The 20,275-nt window shown below is 45.6% G+C and overlaps 1 protein-coding gene across 1 annotated transcript in view; it reads left to right on the forward strand.

The window, feature by feature from the left end:
* LOC133021032 (uncharacterized) overlaps window positions 1-19,389 on the forward strand; it is a 29,615-nt gene extending 10,226 nt beyond the window's left edge. The window contains exons 10-31 of the mRNA XM_061087802.1: window positions 1,092-1,237; window positions 1,345-1,441; window positions 2,089-2,238; window positions 3,051-3,200; window positions 4,592-4,848; window positions 5,898-6,027; window positions 6,700-6,903; window positions 7,336-7,488; window positions 8,463-8,680; window positions 8,992-9,175; window positions 9,267-9,422; window positions 10,201-10,590; window positions 12,699-14,591; window positions 15,879-16,013; window positions 16,103-16,177; window positions 16,311-16,397; window positions 16,511-16,602; window positions 16,693-16,778; window positions 16,869-16,932; window positions 17,050-17,267; window positions 18,258-18,404; window positions 18,512-19,389. Of these exons, the coding sequence (XP_060943785.1) occupies window positions 1,092-1,237; window positions 1,345-1,441; window positions 2,089-2,238; window positions 3,051-3,200; window positions 4,592-4,848; window positions 5,898-6,027; window positions 6,700-6,903; window positions 7,336-7,488; window positions 8,463-8,680; window positions 8,992-9,175; window positions 9,267-9,422; window positions 10,201-10,590; window positions 12,699-14,591; window positions 15,879-16,013; window positions 16,103-16,177; window positions 16,311-16,397; window positions 16,511-16,602; window positions 16,693-16,778; window positions 16,869-16,932; window positions 17,050-17,267; window positions 18,258-18,404; window positions 18,512-18,771 (5,292 nt within the window). The 3' untranslated portion in view covers window positions 18,772-19,389. The remainder of the gene's footprint in view (window positions 1-1,091; window positions 1,238-1,344; window positions 1,442-2,088; window positions 2,239-3,050; window positions 3,201-4,591; window positions 4,849-5,897; window positions 6,028-6,699; window positions 6,904-7,335; window positions 7,489-8,462; window positions 8,681-8,991; window positions 9,176-9,266; window positions 9,423-10,200; window positions 10,591-12,698; window positions 14,592-15,878; window positions 16,014-16,102; window positions 16,178-16,310; window positions 16,398-16,510; window positions 16,603-16,692; window positions 16,779-16,868; window positions 16,933-17,049; window positions 17,268-18,257; window positions 18,405-18,511) is intronic.
* The last annotated feature ends 886 nt before the right edge of the window (window positions 19,390-20,275 follow it).

Here is a 20,275-nt window from a genome sequence, read left to right on the forward strand (position 1 = left end):
CCCCCCCCAGATCCTTTTGAGAATTAGATTATTTTTAGTTGCTCATATTGGACTGACACAGAAATTCACGGGTAATGAATCTGCCTACAAAGTAAAAGCACATGCTTGTTTTGTTCCTACAATGCGTGACATCCAGCTGAATCACAGAGCTGAATCACAGAGCTTCATCTTTTGAAAAGTTGTAAACTCGGTTCTCGAAGATTGTCGATTGCTCAACAGACCTCTGAGATAACTGACATGCAACGTATACAAAAATAACACCAGTTTGGAAAACCATTCAAACGTTTATATAAACCCTACACGCGAACAGAAATAAAGCAAATTTGATTCTATGAACACACACCATAAAATCTGTATAAAACGCTGAATTCGATTGATCATGGGTCACTTCTACAGCTGCAACCAGCGTTAACACAGGCCAAGCAAACAGTCATGTTCAGAAGGTTGTAAAAGAGGCTTGACGTCTTTAATACGTTTCTGCACATAGACAAGGGCTGTAGCTCTGACCTTTGTAAAAAAAACTCCACTGCACAGTTCTAAACAGAGGTAGAGAGGACGACCACGGAAATCAGTATCTAATGCCGCTGCTATTTAATGAGAGTTGGGGCTTGGGGAGTTTCAAAAGAGTCACATTTCCAACTGCAATGGCTCTTTCGGTGATTTTCGTCATCCGAGTGGTACAGCACATGTTGGCAGCCTTGTTAGGCTTAATGTGCTCTTTCATGAAGCAATTATGATTTATTCAAACTCTCGCTGCCATCTGTGGTATTTTATTTCAAACTATGATGCTGTCAAACAGAAAAAGGGCAGCGTGTAGCGTCAGCCCGACTCTGGATTATTTCACTGGGAATAGCAGAGCTTTGTAAGAAAGTGGAGTTTGGGTTGGGTGGTTTACAGGAGAGGCTTTACTCCGCTCATGTGGGCAGCCGGCCATGTTGTCCACCCTCCAGCCAGGTTGTGAGCTGCAGCTGCAGCAATGCCTCATTGGCTGTGAAATCCACAATCTGAGTTGTTTATGCATCAGGAAAAGGAAAACACTGCTCACGTTTAACGTCGCTGATCTATTAGAGTTGTGCTCCTTTTGTCGACAGAGTACTGTTGAATGTGATAATGGCAGGAGAACGCTGTGCAGCCAGAGCCAGGAGCAGCCATCAGTGAACCACACCTCTCCGCCTGTGGGAGACAGCCCCGCGAGTGCCAATGATGTCATCGTCAGACATCGACTGAAGGCAGAGAGGTGACATTTCGGCCTGGCTTCTCCCTCTGTCTCTCTCTGCGACTTACATAACCAGAGGTCTTTATGTAAGTCATAAGTGGAGTCACATGTCTGTGTTTGCTTTGCAGCAGGAAGCCCGGAACGGAGCCCAAACTCGCCGCTGCCCCTCCAGGCCACCCACAGCTCCACACGCAGCTTCAGAAGTTTACCATATCTGCTGACAAGGTGACTCGACCTCTGCCGGGCACATTCGTTTTTTTAATTCTTATGCCAGAAATCTCCTTCCCAAACTGCCTGTACTGTCCAGACAGAGCAAGTGCCGACAGGGAAAAGGTTCATGTTGCGTTAAATCCTGTGAAGTCAGTGTCAGAATTCATAAGAATTAGTTGACAAGTCAGCGCTGCAGTTTTACTCATCAGTTATTACAACAATTTCGTCTAAAAAGCCACAGGCATTAGGTCACACTTTAAATAAGACTTGTTTCCATCATATCCACTAATTGACTTGTTTAGTCTAGTTTTTTTTACAAATGCTGAAAATGTGCTTTAAGGTCCGAGTGGGCAGCATCATCCTGGTCACTGTAGCAGAAAAATACCATGTTTGTTTAGATGATTAGACGTTTAACTGTTCTTTTTCTAACCATAATGCTTTCCGGCTGTGGCTCAGGCGGGTCATCCACTAACTAAAGGGTCGGTGATTTGATCCCCAGATGCTCCCTTCCACATGTGTCATTGGCGGAGATGTTGAACCCCAAAGAGCGCAGCAACTAGAAGCGCTGTATGAGTCTTGTGCAGTAACAAACTTTAAGTGGCCCATAAAAGTGCTATATAACTCCAGTCCATTTACCATCTCCCTGTTTGTCTCCCTGTCAGACTCTGTCCTGGCTGAAGGACAACGTGTCCATGGCCACGCAGGTGTGTTCCATCGCAAGCTTGGAGGGCCTGGAGGCAGCCAGGAGGTGTCAGCGCACCCTGGAACAAGACATCCTCACCAACAGAGCCAGGATAGAAGTGGTCAAAAGGGTGAGTAGATGCTGCACTAAATATCTGTCTGTTGTCGACAGCAACTCAACAAAATCCTTATGGGCACGTTATATCTCGTGTTTGCTCGGATCAGCTGATGAGATACCTGCTGATTTTTTCTAACATATTCTCTTATATGCATTTTTTAAATGCATCTTGGTCTCAAAGCTCCCAATATGAAGCAGTGGCTGAATGCCGTGACAAATATCATCCCTTTTTTAAGCTGCTTTAAAAGATAAGCCCTTTGTATTCTACCAGATCTGGGACCATTGCTTTTAACACCTAGAGGCCACAAAAGCCCCTTATCCCCCTGGTCAAAAAACCCACAAACACCCACTAACATAACATCTGGCTGTTGTTTGGGAATGGATACAATCAAGAGTTTACTCATATTCAAAAAACCTGATTGTTAATATGCAGGAATTTCTACGTGTAGATGAGTATGTGTATCTATGTGGATACACATACTCATGTCTGCCTATTTTATACCTTTGTATATGTAATTACAATTGTGTATTGTGCGTGGTCTGCTTTGCAGAAAATTTCCATAAAAGAAGCGTAACTAGAGGCAGTAGATTACATTCATTTTCTCATGACCTTGGAAGAATGCCTTGAATAAAAATATTCCCCTTATTTTGCAAAAACTGGGCATGTTGACAGGTCTGGTTTGTGTAATAATTACGTAACGAGCTGATATTTCACCCAAGACAGATTCAGTTACCCAAAGCTGAAGATTAGCCCCGTATATTGCAACATAAATCCCCAGGCCCAAGTCATCACACGCTCTCATCAGTGTAACGCCTCTTCCTCAGGAGGGCCGCGGGCTGGTCCGAGCTCAGCACGCCGGCAGCGCCAGGATTGAGGAGTTCCTCGGCCAGCTGGACGTCCTGTGGGAAGAACTGCGGAGGAGGCACCAGAGGAACGCTGTGTTTCTGCAGGCCTCAGAGGAGCTGGGTTTTAGGGTAAGATTCATAAAAAGGTTTCACTAGAAGCACTCATCTTTAATCTTACTGAGGCCATTGCTTATACCTTTTTGAAGTTGCAGGGGAACTTTATGATGGATGATTCTGGATCAGCTCTCTCATTGTTAGATGTTTTAATGCTGGACCAGAGCCTGGATTCTGTGCAAACTCTCATGGTTAGAAGCACATAAACTTTCATCTTTTTCCACCTTAATTGGCTGCAATAGCCTTTCAGGTTCACTGGGAGACTGTGAGGTATATTGTATATTCCCAACAATTAATGAGGGCTTTTGCGAGGCATATAAATTGTGCTTCCATGTAATTAAGAGTGAATTAGGAGATGGAAAGAAGCTGTAAATCCACCCAGATGGACGCCTTAGTTGGAAAGAATGAATCTTTTAGTACAAAAGATGCAGGTCAGAGTTTAATGTCTACTTCCATTAGATATACCTGCCATCATTACCATACTGAAGTCCTTTTTCATGTTGTCGCTACATTTTAATACAAATGTCTGTACTCTCTATTTCTTGAGAAAAGGCTCAAGAAGTGAGCCTTCTGTTTTATTGCATTTAAGGGAAATTATGTGTATTTTTCTTAATATTGCATCAACACAGCATGAAAGACTTAACAAGACCAATCAGACAATAGAGGGGACTCAAGAGGCAGCGAGCATATGTCAGTGACAAGAAGTAACAACATGTAAGAAAGTGACAAGGACGACAAGCTTTCAATGTAGAAGCATTCCTCATCCTTGGCCTATTTAAGTGGGCACTTGGATGATTTTCACCACTTTGTTCTCCGTTACAATATCTATATTGTATATGAAAATGGGTTTGGTTTAAGTTGTCACTGAGTTGCCTGGGCGGAGATATGCTCAATATTTTGTTGCCAAAAGACGACGATTATTGTGTCATTGGCGAACTTTTGCCATCTCCCTGCTGTGTGCTAGAACTACAACATGTACTTCCACATTTATTTCAGCATTCCGCTGCCAGTTCGAACAAATAGAAGACAATGATCCGATAGAAGAAGAAGAAAACTATATTCAACGTGTATTAAATGAGCCTGAATACACTACAGCGTATGGAGGAGGAAGAGGCCGCCACTGCAGAGAGTGAAGCAGCACCAGGCCAGGAGGACCCATTTCCTCCTGGACAAGTTTTCATTCTCACAGATCCTTTCTTGCACCAAACCCAACTTTTAGTAAATGTATTTTTATTTTATTTTAAGTGAGAGTGGTTTAAGTTAGAACTATATTAAGTCTCAATTTGCTTTAGACGAGTGGAGCCTGTACATTTAGGGCCTGTGCTGTTTTCTTTTACTCTACTTTTGAAACCTCTGAGAGTGCATCAGTTGTACATAACTATCCTCTTTGCTTCCTCACTGTACAGGTTGTGAAGGTGCTGCAGGCCCTGGGCAGCCTGGAGGCATGGCTGGAGTCTGTCGAACTCTCCATGAAGGAATCTGCACTCGCCGGTGACCCTGAAACGATGAGCGTGGCGGAGAGGGAGAGCTGTCTGCTGGAGAAAGAGGTTTCAGCGCGCAGTCTGGAGCTTGGCGCTCTGAGGCAAGAGGTGGACCTCCTCCACGGCCACAGTCACCCGCTCACACAGTGGCTGCCAGCGCGCATGGACGAGGTGGAAAGAAAGTGAGTTTTTTGGGAGGCAGGAAGGTTAAAGTCCTGGTTAGCCCCCCTGGTGTCTCTCATCATGAAAGGCTCATGTTGTGGATGAGACTTTGGGTGTTTGCTCGTCACTGTGGTCAGGAAATAAAGTACGAATTCTGTCAGTGTTTCCAAGAGGTCACAGGTTTTGGGCTTGGCACGTCTGAGATCCAACGTGGAAGAGTTTATCCATAAAAAACCCTCTGCTTTTATTGAAGACAAACAATTTCACCCCATAAACCTCAGAAATATAGATCTCATGAGCTGCTTTTTCTCTCCAACCTGGCAAAAATATTCTCCATGCGCTCATTCGCTGCAGGACCCAAGTTTACTCATTTGTGATTCATGCAGCACTTAGTGAGGTCTACCCCACCGTCCTGACATGCACTTCACCCACAGCTTGTCAGTGTGTGTCAGAGTCACCCGCTCACTGTTTGCAAAGATGACGCCTCTCGGAAGACAAGCTCGTTGCCATGGACTCTCGGTTAAACCGTATGATGTTGAACTCTATTTACTGGACTTACCAACGTCCATAAACCTAAGTTCAGACTCTGTAAAGAACACCAAGCTGACCAAGGAAAATAAAGAGACGGAAAGGGTTCAGTTTGAGTGTTTCCAGGGTGGAGGTGTTATGTGGGGCAGGGATGTGCAGTCTGAGGGGCCGTTGGTGCAGGTGGAGGCTCTCGCTGAGCAGCTGTAACACACTTGGGGTGATGTCATTGTTTAACGTGAAATACAAGCAACTTATGGCTCATTTATTGTGAGAAAAATACCCTTTCAAATTGCTCCTTTGCCATCTCAAGTATAAACTCTGCACGGACAAAGTACCTTCACGCCCCAAAGTGCAGGATATGTTTATGTGACACATGATATATGATTACATCAACAGCTCTGGCATGGCGAGTTACTGCCTGTGGTCTGTGTCATGTGGTTCTGCTGAAGGATGTAGGGTTGTATATGCGGATGTGGTTTACCGTAAAGGTGTAGCTGATCATGAAAACATTCCCGTGGGTCTGTGTGTGTGTGTTTTCCAGGTACCATCGTGTCCAGAGCGCCCTGACCCAGCAGAGCTCCGAGCTGCAGGACACACGGATGCTGACGGAGTTCCTAGAGCGCGTGGAGCTGGAGGAGAGCCAGGACGGTTGCCGGTACAGCCTGGGCCAGGTAAGACACGACTCACCAGAGGTGGTAACCTAGGGTCATCTTTGACAAAGTTAAAACAAACAAAAAGGTTAATTTAGCACTGTCTCCTCACAACACGAAGGTTGCTGGTTCAAACTCTGGTTTGGCCAAGGTCATTGCAAGGTCTCCACATGTCTGTGTGGGTTGTTGTCCTGAGGTGACCTCAGAAATCTTCAGGACAAATATAAATATAAACTTGAACAGCACTGAGTAAGTGAATGTTAACCTCAAAATTCCTCTTAAATTCAATCAAGCTGTACCAAATTTGCCACACTCATAGATATCAGTTCCCCTAAATGTTTCTGATTATTTTCATCAAGATCCATTAAATAATTTTGGGGAAAATTGTGAAAGTATTGAAAAACTAAATATATCTTGAAAAATCTTTCAATGCTATAGAAAAAGATTAAAAAAAATTACTAGATCCACCAACTCATCCAGATCTGCACCAAAATGTATTGAGTTCTTTCCTGACTGCATCCTTCCACCAAGTTTCATGTAAATCCGTTGAGTTGTTCTTGTGTTTGAACAATTAAACATACAACCCAACCGAGGGGTAAATTAGCTTGACAAGAAAACACAAATGTGATAAAGGATACTTTGTATTATTAAGATTAACAGTCAGTCAACTCTATCCCTCTCTCTACCAACCAGCCTCTCCACGGTGAGATTTCCTCCGCTCCATCATTACTGGGACTCCAGGGCAGTGGTGGCGGTGGTGGTGGGGAGCCCCTGCTAGAAACCATGGGAGACCCTGTGGAGGAACTGCGTGAGGCCGTAGAGATGCTGAACGACACTGTGAGGGAAAGAGGGCGATCGCAGAGCCACGACCAAGCCATCCAGGACCTGCTGAGCAAGGTAAGGAGACGGGAACCACTTGAGACACCATGCGCACATGGCAGCTCTAGTTCTGTATTACCCATGTTTTCCTGTAGTGTTTGTTAAGCTATAAAGATCTTAGATGATGCTGAATTGCCTTAAACCAGATGCGGCCCTACAAACCAGTAGGGCCGCATCTGGTTTCCTCTTTTCTGTGGCCATGTGTTTTAATCGGCCCCAAACGAGCCACCACTCCTCTCCACATGAGCATTTTTATGTTAATTCGATTTATTAAAACAAATAACATAAAGCAGCACACGTATCAAAACAGAACTTACCCACAAGCCCAGAGGCGACTTCATGACACGGCTCTAAACACTCATTAGAAATGTGGCTTTCATTGGAAAACAAATAACGGGACGAGTTAACGGCGTCCCGTGAGCGCTCATGATGACTCTGTGTCTTGCCCAGCACGCCGGGCTGGCTGTGCGCGTGGAGGAGTGCTTGTGCTGCGGCAAGGAGCTCGGCCTGGACATCCTGGAGAGGGAGACGGACTTGGCCATCCAGTGCGAGCCAGAGCGCTGCGGCCTGGAGGCTCTGCAGGAGAGGCAGGACCACCTGGAGGTGAGTGGGAGATGCTGGCACATCCTCGTAATTATGGCGTAAACATTTGAAAATGATTCACTGCTGCTGATACGATCCAATATTCCATTCAACTGCCTCTGGATAATGAAAAAAAGGGGGGAAGCTCCCCCTTCTCTTTCTCGCACTCGCTCCCCGACACATTGTTCCACAGTCTGTTTCCTGTTGTGCCAGATTTTCTCACATCACAAAAAAAAAAAAAAAAAAGGGCCAGCCCACCCCGCTTTGTGCTGTGTTTAATTTGTTATATAAACTGCACCATGCAATCACACACACACACAAACACACATCGAGCGTGCAAAAGTTTATTATTCACACAGGATATTTATTTATGCTTGTGTGAGTCACAACTCAACAAAAGTGTGTGTGTGTGTGTGTTTGTCGGTAAATGTGGTGGTGGTGGTGGGGGGGGGGTGTGTGTCCAGGGGTCACAATGTTGGAGATGTGAGGTAGGGGATGGTAAAGTTGTGTGTGAGTCATTTTTTGGGCAGTGTTATGTTTATCAGACTCACACACACACACACACACACACACACACACACACACACACACACACACACACACACACAGACTCACATGCAGCTGTCTGGACTTGATACTATTGAAGAGCAGAAATGACCTAATCTCCCTCCACTGAAATAACTGTGCCGTCAGCAGACAGGCATTCGCAGCTCAGTGTTCTGGAGACTTACTGTATCTGAGACGTGTTATGAAGTATAACTCCCAGAGAACCCTCTGTGCTATTAATTACCGACTCGTCAAAAACAAGAAAAAAGTTGAAAAAGATTGCAAGCTTGCAACAGCGTGGCAGCCCACATGTAGACCATATGCTGAATAATATGCATAACGCTATGGGGATGAGGTCATAGCCATGCAGAGATACAATTGGTACAGGCTGTCTGAGCGATACTGAGCTTTGATGGGAGATGATAGATCTTCACTTTGATTTTCCACAGATTGACTATGAAGTCATGAGGGAGGAGGTGAAGGAGATGGAGAACCTGGCCTCGCGGTTGGAGGAGCTGTGTCCAGAGAGAGTGCACGTCCTCGGGGCAAAGCTCCAGGCCACGCGGCAGGCCGGGGCCGAGCTGGGGAGGAGCGTCGCTGAGAACAAATCCCGGCTGCGGGAGTTCGTGCAGCTCCAGGACTTCTTCAGGAGCTACCTCGCCATGATGTAAGCAGGGCGTGGGGATCCTGTGACCCCCCCCTCTCTCCGGGGCCAGAATGTCTTTCGTAATCCATTACAATATCCTTTCAAGGGAAGAACAGGATGTTCTCCTTGTCAAGCGCATGGTCCCCTGGCGAAATGTATAATTTAAGACATGCTGAGGAGGTCAGTGCTATTTTCCCGGGGCTGAGTGTGACAAGGCGATGAATATCTGTCCTGTTGGGGAGTCTGGTCATTCTCATGTTTTGCGAATGTGTAGCTTTTCTCACAGCCCTGTTCCTCGTCTCCTTCCCCCCACCCCCGCTCCTCTCTGATAGCTCATGGACAGAAGACACCAGGTCGTGCATTTTCTCAGACACCGCCTTGCATCCTGGGAAGGACGGGCAGAGGCCGCTGGCTGCAGAGCTGGACATGCAGATTGAGCTGAAGTTTGAGGAGTTCGATGAGCTGGCGGCCGCAGGGAGGAACCTTTTAGACAAAGAGCACCACCTCACACAGATGGTGGGCAGGGCTGCACACTCACAATCTCACCCTTATAAATGTTGTTGGATTCTTTTAGCTGCTGCTACAAACACTGAGTTCTGTATCGCAGGTGAGGGAGCGGTTGGAGGAACTGAGGAGTATGCTCGGGTGGATCCTGGTGCACTGGAGGGCTCAGAAACAGCAGTGGCTTCACAAGAAGAGCAGACAGGAGCTCTCACAAGACAACATTTATTCTGAGGCGACAATGTGCTCCACATTATCAGAGGTAAATGAGCAGGGAGGTTTTTGTCGCAGGGACAGTCCTGAATACTTGGTAAAGGAATTATTCCCTTAATAAAGTCGGTGGAGGGGGTGGAGCAGATCGTCCAATAACCAGAAAGTTGGGGGTTCGATCCCCAGCTCTTCCAGCCTGCTTGTTGAAGTGGTGTGTGATAGAAAAAGTTCAGCATAATGTAGCACTGAACGAATGTGTGTGAATGGCTTTGAGCTGTTAATAAGAATATAAAAGCTCTACATAAATAGAGCCTGTAAAGAGGTAAATTTTAAAATGTACCTCTTGTTTACAGTTTTATATTTCACAGAGAAATGTGATGTACCATCTCAGCTAATGTATGGAGGCTTCTTTTAGGTGTTTTTATGTTTCTTTTATTTCAATACATATAACTTACACAATAAAGCCTGAGGTTGTGCTGATGATTTGGGTTCTGTGCAGCCCGTATCAAATCCTCACAGATCAGGACAAACACAAAAAAATCTATAACTAATAAACCACGAAATCAAAATGTTCAAAAATAATAATTGTAACAAACCGAAAACCTCAAGAAGAACTGACAGATTGATTGCCTCAGTGGCAGATCTAGGACAGTCAGGTTTCAGCTGGGGCCAACGCCCCCCTGGCCCCACCTCTGGATCTGCCCCTGGATGGACTGTGGCTGAGGAGTGGTGGAAACAACATATGTTTCCTGCTACAGGATATACGTTTGTGGTACCGATTTTTTAATGATTTACCAACATGAATATTTGTTTACTCTTTATCTCCACAGCTTCCCAAACAGATTTCAGCTCCTGATCTACACGTCTACGAGTCCCATCAGTCCTCGCTCGTTACCTCAGAAGACGACAAGTCCAACGTGTCAGGAGACAGCCGACCCTCGTCCCTCGTCCCCAGACAAACCGAGCAACAGGAAGAGGAGCAGTTAGAGGATGGGTATGAGGTCATGAACAGTATTGGACCACGGGGAGGTGAGGCCTCCCTCTCAGAGTCTCCCAAACCCTCCATCGTGGTCTTCAAAGAGCCCAGCAGCCCGGCTCTCGGGGGCACGGTCAACCTCATCCTCAGCTTTGGTAACACAGGGGACAGCCAGGTCCAGGTGCTGGAGCCCCCTGCTGGGGCGGAGGAGGTGGAGGAGGACACGTCTGAGCCTGTGCACAGGGTGAGAAGCACTTAACCTTCACATTAAACATTATTATAGGATATCAGTATTACTGTCTACACACATTTCCTCTCATAAAATCACCGGAACAGATGATATATGTTGCTGCTCCCGAAGAACCGTGCAGCAACATTCACTGTCTGTGATGACCTGCACGGGATTTCCCTCTGCCACTCAATCCCCTCTCTCCTCTTTGGCCTTCACATCTTCCTTTTTCCCCATTTTCTCCCTTCAGCCCTCTCTGCCTCACTCCTCTTCCTGTAAAAACTTTTGGAGGCGCTGCCAGGGGCTTTTGGAAAATACTTTGGGTAGCTTAAAGCGAAAGAAAAAGATTTATCGGCAGAGTGCAAACGAGGTAAATTTGCGCGGTGTGAACTGGAGTTGCATGCTGCGTCTCGAAGTGTGCCCGGGGATGCATGCTGTGCTGTGTGTAGGTTGTTTTCCTGTGGGGAGCATGCTCTTACTAACCCTTGTTACAGGGTACAGCTGCTCTTAATACAGCAGCCCCCCCTCCCCTCCCATGAGAGTAAAAGGAAACGGGTCACGCTCGAGTGGTATCACGATCTGGGGCTGGAATATATACAGTGAGAAAAAACAACAAACCATTTTACTGTAAAAACTCACTATTTGCCATCTAACTGCAGGACATTTATGCATTTCAAAAACCTAATAAAGTCATTGTTTTTATGAAGCATGTTATGTTGTGATATTTAATGGGAAGGTTAAGGAGAGATGTTACTTTTACAGTCCATTTGTACAAATATAAACACGATAATTAGAATGCACAGACAGACAGACAGACAGACAGACAGACAGACAGACAGACAGACAGACAGACAGACAGACAGACAGACAGACAGACAGACAGACAGACAGACAGACAGACAGACAGACAGACAGACAGACAGACAGACAGACAGACAGACAGACAGACAGATAGACAGACAGGCTTAACAGGCTCAGGCAAAGAAAACCATCCACAGTTGCTATTCGCAAAAATAAATTCATATATTAAAAATATTCTAAGCAGTATTGGGGTATTTGAATCATAAGGAAGTATTCAGAAGTATATGTTTTAGACTCTTTAAGCTGTGTATATTTTGGATTTCCTGGCCTGAATGGGAGTCTGTCAGTCGTCATTTTGCTGTTTCAGTTCGTCCTGTGTAAACTCAGATGAACGGTTGAATTCCCAACAGAAAATCAGACAGTGAATCAGTGTGTTTACAGTCCAACTTTCCTCTACCGTTAAAACTTTTCTTTGGACGTCACTTTGTTAAATGAAGCAGGATTTAAAGCTGGAAAGCAGCGACGACAGAGACAGAATGAGGGTGAAGAGTAAGACAGTGCACACACACACATACACACAGACACAGACACACACACACACGCACAGTCGTCTCCCTGCTGCTAGCGTTGACAGAAGCTCTCTCATCTCCTTGAGTCATTTCACCACAAGTCTGATGTAAACCTGGACTTGGTGGGCTCCCTCTGGCTGTGCCACTATTGTGTTTAATAGGTGACCTCACCCTCGCATCCTGGGAAACGTGTGGTCCAAAATGGCTCCCAGTAGGAGTGGGCCAAACACAGGCGGGGTCGTTATAGAGAGAGAACTGGTGCTGAACTTTCAAGAAAGGCCCCCAGACTGCACACAGTGATTTATGGTCTGGGGCTTCCACAGAAACAAGAGATTAGTCACAGAGTTGAAAGGTCAAGCCATTACATCTGGCTATGACGGCATGTGTAGCCACATGTGAATTTGTTTAAGTGCTGCAAGTGTGTGCGATTGCAATCATGCCCATGTTATTTTTGTGTTTTTATTGTCTCTCCTGTTTTTTTTACACATACAAATTGCCTTATGAAGGTTGCTCATTCCTGAAACTATTCTTTTCTTGGATGTGTGAAGTGTAGAGAAACAGATTCTGATGTTTGTTTCTGATAAAGAGGTGTTTGCCCTCGTCCGTTTTTCTCTAATGTCTTAATTTGTCTGTAACCCATTAAAAACCTGTTGTTGTCAAGGCTCACTGGGGTCATACATTGACGATAATGCAATTACAGGTAGAAATGAGAGCTTGTGCCCATGCCTAATATACTTTCCTCTCTTTTTATAGGTGAGTACCTACTTGCATGTCAAGGATAACAACTTGGCTGCGGCCCCTGTGTATGAGAGTATCACCTTGCCCCGCCAAAAGAGCCGCTCCGAAGCCTCGGGCTCTCCAACTTTCCTGCCATCCTCATCCTCCTCACTGCCTTCCTCGGCGTCCGCACCTCAGACGACCAACGTGACCTTCCGCCCCTCGACCGGGAGCGGCAGCGGCTTCCTGTTCAGCAGCCTCAAGAGAATGGGCAAGAAGAGAAAGCGGAAGAGAGACGTTCGCAGACACACCATCCAGAAAATCATGGGAGTGGAGGCCCAAACTGACGAGGCGGCTCAATACGGGTGCAATTCCATGACATACGACACACAAACGTGGCCGCTGAAGGAAAACAGGAGGAAGAGGAGTCCCCCAAAGAGCCCAGCCGGTGGGAATGGAGTGGAAGCTATAGACTATATGAAGAATCCTCTGTTGAAGGACATTGATACAGAGTGTTCAGGCGAATACAGCACCATTCCATATGTCGTATCAGAGGGGCCAAACCCGCTATCCTCCACAAGTCAGGTGAGGAGCCACTGCAGATTCCTCTCTTTGGGCTCAGTGCTGAGCTTTGAGCTGCCCAAGGACATGACTCTCATCCCCAGCATCCAGGACATCATTACAATTGCACCCCCTGAGTCCAAAAAAGGAGCAGGGACTGATCCGGACCCCCACTCTCAGAGACACTCAGCCCTGAGCTCCTTCAAACAGACTCGTCCCACTGCTGCCATCACACACGGCTCCTCAGAGGTCAGCTTTACTGAAACACAGACTCCGACCCCTGTAGTGAAGGCTCCGTCTGATGCGGACAAGAGTTCCCAACCCCCAGCTCCTCTTTCCCTGCGAGAAGATGAGGTTCAAACCAAATCATGCAAAATCCAGTGTTGTCTGCGGAAGGCTGCAGGGCAGGATGGGGACAGGGATGCGACCAGTCAGCCCTCCGATCTCCCTATTTATGTGAACCAAGCCAAAAGTACAGCTGCCCACAAACACGAGTGCCTCAGTGTCCACACGCGCATTAGAGACCTGAATGGACACCAGTATCACAAATGTGCAAGACCCCATAGTGTGCGTGAAGTGAGCCCAGGGCTCCAGTGCCTGAGCCAAGCCTCTCACATGGTGGTGAATCTAAAGTCAACAGTGAGCGTGAGCGTTCATCAGGACTCGGTAGACTCCGGGATCTCCACGCCCCCCCGCAGCATCAAGGTTTGCGCTGAAGCACCATGTCCAGATGTCCCAGTGCCTAAGGTAGTGGTGGGGAGGCTCGTGTCCCTGCAGGTGGGAGGAATAGACTGTTCTAAAACAAGACAGAACAACACAACACCCTTAGGTCCATCTGCAGAGCAGCAAACAGAGCCTGTCCACCTGGACCACCAGCAGTTTGAGGAGGAGGAAGAGGAGCTGGAGGACATCTGGAATCAGACGACTAACTACAGACAGAGCATCTGCTCAGATATCATGTACCAGCCCAGCCAGGAAGACTCCGTACCCTCAGACAAACCCGACGTTCTTCATTCTCGCGTGCCTTCACCCAAGACCCCGGATGTGCTCTACAGGAACCTGGTCACCGCCTCTGCACCCAACCTCCTTGTGGCCGAGTTCAAGCTGCCGTCCCACGTTCAGAGCCTGCTGGGCTACGACAAGGAGCAAAGGGGCAAAGTTCGCCTCCCTCCACTGGCCTCAGGAGACAGGAGGTCCTGGGCGGCGTTTCCGAACAGGGAACCAGCCAGCAAGACCATGTCAGTGACAGTGAACGAGACGGCGTCCGATCCCATGAAGCTGCCGGACGTGGGCGACAGTCATAGATACATTTATCAATACAGAGAGGATGAGGAGGAGAAGGAGGAAGAGGAGTTGGAGGAGGCAAAGGTGAGGAAGAGGGTGGATGAGCACACAGGTGGTTCGAAGGTGAGGTCAGAGTTAGATATACAGAGATGTCTCTGTAAGACTTTTCCTGTTAAAGTGTCAACTCATCCAAATTACAAATAATGATATTTTTCACTCATTTATGCTTCCTAGAAGTACAAAAATAGATATGCTTGTTTTCAAATGACCTTCAATACCCAGATACATCTGTGTGTCCTTTACTTTGACATGGTTGTTAAGCAATACATTCACTAGAGGGCAGCGTAGAGTTGGATTTCATTTTTTCTTTTTTTTTAAATATTTTTATTAGGAGGTAAGGCACAGTAGAACAGGAATCAATGTCAAAATTACATTGAGTATCACATAATCTCTGTACGACAATTAACAATATATAGAGATATTGACACCATAAAAACACTGTGCATCACGATGGGTTAAGAGTAAGATATACAGTCTACCTCCTAGGATGTTTTTCTTAATTTATGGACCACATGAGCGTGGTCATGCGAACAATACATTACACAATTCAATGAAAATAATAATAATAATGATAAATATAAGTAATAATTAAGTATTAAAGCTGCACAGTATAAATACATTTAAAAAAATTAAATAAATAAATAAAAAGGAAGAAGAAAGAGAGAAAAAAGAGAGAGAGGTGGAGGGCAGCGTAGAGTTGAAAGTTTGTGACAACAACAAACTCATCCAGTGGAGGAAGTTGTACCTCTTAAGAAAGCGTAATTGAGCCTTTACTTGTGCGTAGCCCTGCAGATGAATTTAGTTTTATTTGCACAGGTTTTGAGAAAAGAGTCTTTGAGATTTCTGCTTCGCCTGGTGGTGCTTAAAGCCTTTTAAAAAAAAACAGTAACAAAAACTATTATCACATCTTTCTTGAAGCAAGTTCAGTGATTAAATGAAGTCGTCTCCATGACAACTGCAGATTTCTGATGGCATAGACCTACCGCAAAGCCATGATAAATAAACCCCAAAATATCTCAACATGTAGATACCACTCCTTGTTAGTAAAACTTTAATATATTTTATGTAAATTGGGTGGAATGAACCCTTCAAAAAACACACTCCTCTCATGTACTGCAAGTTAAATCCTATTAATCACAGATACAATTTCCCAATATTGATAAGAATACCAATATTTATTTGTTCAATAAATTAGCTGTAACCATGTAGTTGGGGTCTACAGCCGTTATCATGTTACTGTGTTGATATCAGCTATACTAAATAATATTTTCATCACGTGTCATGACTGTAGAATCGTCTCTTTCTGAACAGGACCAGTCAATGAGTCTGCTGTCGGTTCACATGGATTTAGACTCGGCCTGTCAGCACAGAAAATCCTCTCGAAGCCTCGAGGACATGGAGAAGCAGGACCAACTAGTGGCCACGGGAGGGCGCTGTTTCACCCTGGTGAGACTTTAATGCAACGTGAGGGGGGGACCTCTTTGTGTATAAAATATTTTTGCAGGAGTGATTAACCACAGTGTTCGTCCAAATAGAGCGGGAAGCCGGACCTGCAGTCGATGGAGGGAACGCTGGAGAGGAAGCACAAGCTGCAGCTGGGAGGAAAGAAAGTAAGAAAGGCTCCTGTTAGTGTCCAAACCAGCAGCATGGTCAGCAGATGTGAAGGTCACAGTCAGCAACACACAAACACTCACACACACACACACACTCACACTCACAAACGCTCTTATCTTATTTTCACAGGCAGCCTCCAGAGGTTGGAGCTCCTACCACGCCGTCTTACATCGACACACCCTGTGTTTCTACCAGGATAGAAAGGATACACTGAGGGTAAGCAAAAAACAAAATCAGCCGAGAGAGAAAGAGAGAGAGAGAGCCTGGGAGAAGTGATGAATAATTAAAGTGGATGGTATGAAGTCAGTGATGATCAGTCTGTGTTGCAGAGTTCTGCATGTGGCCTCCCGCTGAACCTCCTGGGAGCCGAGTGTTCACCTGCGCCAGAGTACACCAAGAAACCCAACTGCTTCAGACTACAGTACGACTGTAACACCCACTAGAAATGACTGTGATGATATTTCACGTGAGACAAACTTCCTGTTTGACCGTTCGTGTCTCTGACCTTCAGGCCTCGCGACGGGTCTGAGTATCTGCTCAATGCCCCCTCACGCTTCATGATGAAGAAGTGGATGATGAAAATACAGGCAAACACCGGTAATCATCATTATTTCAAAGCTTATTCATGCCGATACTAAGTTTTTATTACACTGGTGTGATTCATTTTATATGTTTTTGTTTTGAAAGGTCAAAGCGAGTCTGTGTCTTCAATATCAAGTGTGCCTGTCGATCAAGGCTTCCCGGTTTCCTTGTAAGATACAGTGGTTACATTACTCCTCTTCAATTATTGATTTCCACATTCAATCATCTTTTACAACAACGGTTTATAAGTATTAATTACAAAATGATCAAATCTCTCTCCGCTCAGAAATCCGTCGCTCTGCTCCGGCTGTCACGGCCTGGCCAAATGCCACTGCTCCCCCCGCCGTGATGTCACCTCCACGTTCCCCAGGCGCAAGCCACCGGGCGCCGCCCAAACCAAAGAGATCGTTGTCCTCACCAGAGAGTTCAGTCAGATGCCACCGAGTCCTTTGAGGAGTCTGGACGAGCACCCGACTGTCTCCTCGTCACACGGAGGCTGCTGTGGTGAGTCAGGTGGCGTCTGTGTGAAGCAACAATAGCTACAGTATATTACATCTACTCCACATTTAGTGGAAGCATTTTAAGCAGCAACCCCCATCGCTGGCCACTCAGCAGCCCCACTGGACCACTCCTGTTCGAGGATGCACTCCTCTATGCTAATTATTGATTTGTATTCACACGAGATGTATAATGGTTTTTATCAACCAAGCTTCTTTGTCTTTGAGGCTAATGTTGAGGTGAAAAAGGAAATCCTGATTTCATTTTACACTGTAGTCTTTTAGGGCGGAACGGTGATGTTAGCACTGCTGCCTCACAGAAAGAAGGTTCCAGGTTCGAATCCCGGTTTGGCGGGGGGGTCTCTCTGTGTGGAGTTTGTGCATGTGAGTGAGAGTGTGTGTGTGTATAAATGCAAATGTGTGTCCATGAGAGTAAGAGAGATTTGAATCAGTGTTTTACCAGTAGGATTGATTGTGTGATGGTTTGAAGATATGGCAAAGATAGTATTTTAAGTGGGGGATACGTGAAAGAATGAAAGAAAGAGAGAGAGAATGTTCCCCCCTGTGTGGGGGGGGGGTTTTCTCCAGGTACTCTGGCGAATCTCGCAGTCTGAAGACATGCAGATCGGGGTTAGGTTAAATGTGATCGGTTGTTTGTTTCTATTTGTTGACCCTGAGATACCCTGGTGACCTCTGGCCAGTTGGGATTTGCTTCAGCTCCCCCCACAACCCTTAAGTGATAAGCAGGATAGATAATGGATGGATTGATGTTGTGAGTTGGGATAATATATGTTGGGATTTGGCGCTATACAAATTAAACTGAATTGAATTGCTCCAACTACCAGAGAAAATAGTGAATGGCATTTGCAGGTGCTGTGTGTACCACTAGGGGGAGCTAGGACATTGCCTATCTGACACAAAGAGCACACAGAGACATGTCTGTCACTACAGTACCTGTCTGTCGTTGTGTACTTTTAATATTTGTGTCGCTCTCCAGATGATGATGAAGGCCGAGCGAAGCAGACGGTGACTCACAGACTGTCGGCAGCCTCCAGCGCTCTCACCTCCTCCTCCCCTCACTCCCCCGTGTTCAGCGGCCAGGACTGGCTCAGCAACAAGCGCCGCTCCCACTCCTTCACATCAGGTTTCCACTTATTAACCTAAATGATCTGTAATGTGCCTGTGAATCCTAAACACCTGGTTTGTTTTTGTCTTCTAAATGCTCTGTTTGTCATGTTTTTTCCATCTCAGCCACCTACCAGAGGATCAGGCCCCTGCTGCACCCAGCTGGAGGCCTGGAGAGAGGCTCCAACTACTGTGTGACCCTGGTGGTGGGAGACAAGTCGTCAGACGGCACGTCCACATGCAGGAGCTCGGAGTCTTCGGTGCCGGCCGCGGCTGAGTGGCAGCAGGACGCCGGTCAGGACCTTGCTCTCACGAGCTACGCCAGCCTGCCGCGGCCACGCAACAAGTCCGTCTTCAAGAAGTTCTTTGGGAAAAGGGACCTCTGAGTTTTTCTTTTTAAATGATGATTTTACTAATAAAAATACATTCTAATGTGCAGTGCACATACTGAATAATGCAAAGAAGACCCTACTACTGACTGTATTTATGATTGGAGGAGCTATACCATGGTTTTATTATTGAGGTGTTTTATATAGATCACTAATGGAAGGACACGTCCTTTTAATAGGTTCTTTTTTTATTTATGTCTCTTTTTTAATTTTTGTTCTGCAGTTGAAAGTGACAGTATTGTGTGATTGTGACATTCATAGATATAGATTAGTTTAGAGAAAAATACATTTTCCCACCAGTCTTAATATTTGGATTTTTTTATGGATCGTGGTGTTATTGTTAAACCTCCTTACTCAGCATATAATACGTTTAGAAAGCAGGGATATCATCATGACTAAGTTATGGCTGAGTATTAACAATATATTAACATCAACAAAATATATATATAGATCATGACAGACCCCACCCCTTCACGTGTACATGTGTGTTTCACTGAAATATTTTCTTCCTATTATACAAATAGCAGTTTGATACTGCTAGAGCTTTTTTGACATTATCACCTTTTAAATACTCATTGTAGAAAAGACTATTCATAATAAAACGATAAAACCGATGATTTGCTGTGCATATTCATTTTTCTTTACACTTGCGTTATTCATGATTTTGTTGTCATGGCCGCCGGCTTTGAAGAGAAAAGGGGATTAGATGAATAGAGAGATTAAAGGACAGGCCGGGCCAAGAACATCTTCACATCATTAGCTTTATTTTTGCTTGTTAAAAATCTGTCACTCTTCAAAGACATAATTCAAACAAATCCATAATCTTCATTGCATATAGGCTGAGGTACCACAGACATTATGGCTGCATAATGACCAATATGCATAAAGAGTTTGGAAGATGCTACTGTTTAGCATTACAAAAATGTTCAGCCATTCCCTACAGGATGTCTCAGAGACAGATAACGAGACGGAGGGAGGTTGCAAAGAAAGGGACCTTTGTGCAAATTTTAATTATTGCAAGATTTGGTTCACAAACAATTTGGAATGAAAATGGATTTTCTCTGGATATTGTAGCTGCAAACACAGCAAAAAGGTCCAAATATGAATTGCTTTCCTTGGCAAAGGCGCGTTGGAGGTGCAGCTGAAGTTGTGGCACTGTGGTTGCAGCGGACGTATGAGCAATGACAGATTTGGAAATGTCTTTCAAAGAGTAAGAGCCATAAGCGGTGCACGGCGATCATTTGAAATTTGAATTTCCAGGCTTGGAGGGAGCTGAAATGTCAGTTTGTATGCAAGTGCTAAAAGTATTCGAACAGTCAAGTCGCAGTGAAAGATAAAAACGGTTAAAATCACCACACCACGTAAGCCCTTCTTCCACCATGAAACACCACACACACACACGTTTGCAGAGCAGCATCTGATGTAAAAAAAGCATTGGGTTTTGGCACAGCCATGACACCACCTTTCCATTCACACGGCGCTGCCAAAAGTCACAGTGTGG

This window comes from Limanda limanda, chromosome 15 (assembly GCF_963576545.1).
Source record: "Limanda limanda chromosome 15, fLimLim1.1, whole genome shotgun sequence".
NCBI classification, from domain to species: Eukaryota; Metazoa; Chordata; class Actinopteri; order Pleuronectiformes; family Pleuronectidae; genus Limanda; species Limanda limanda.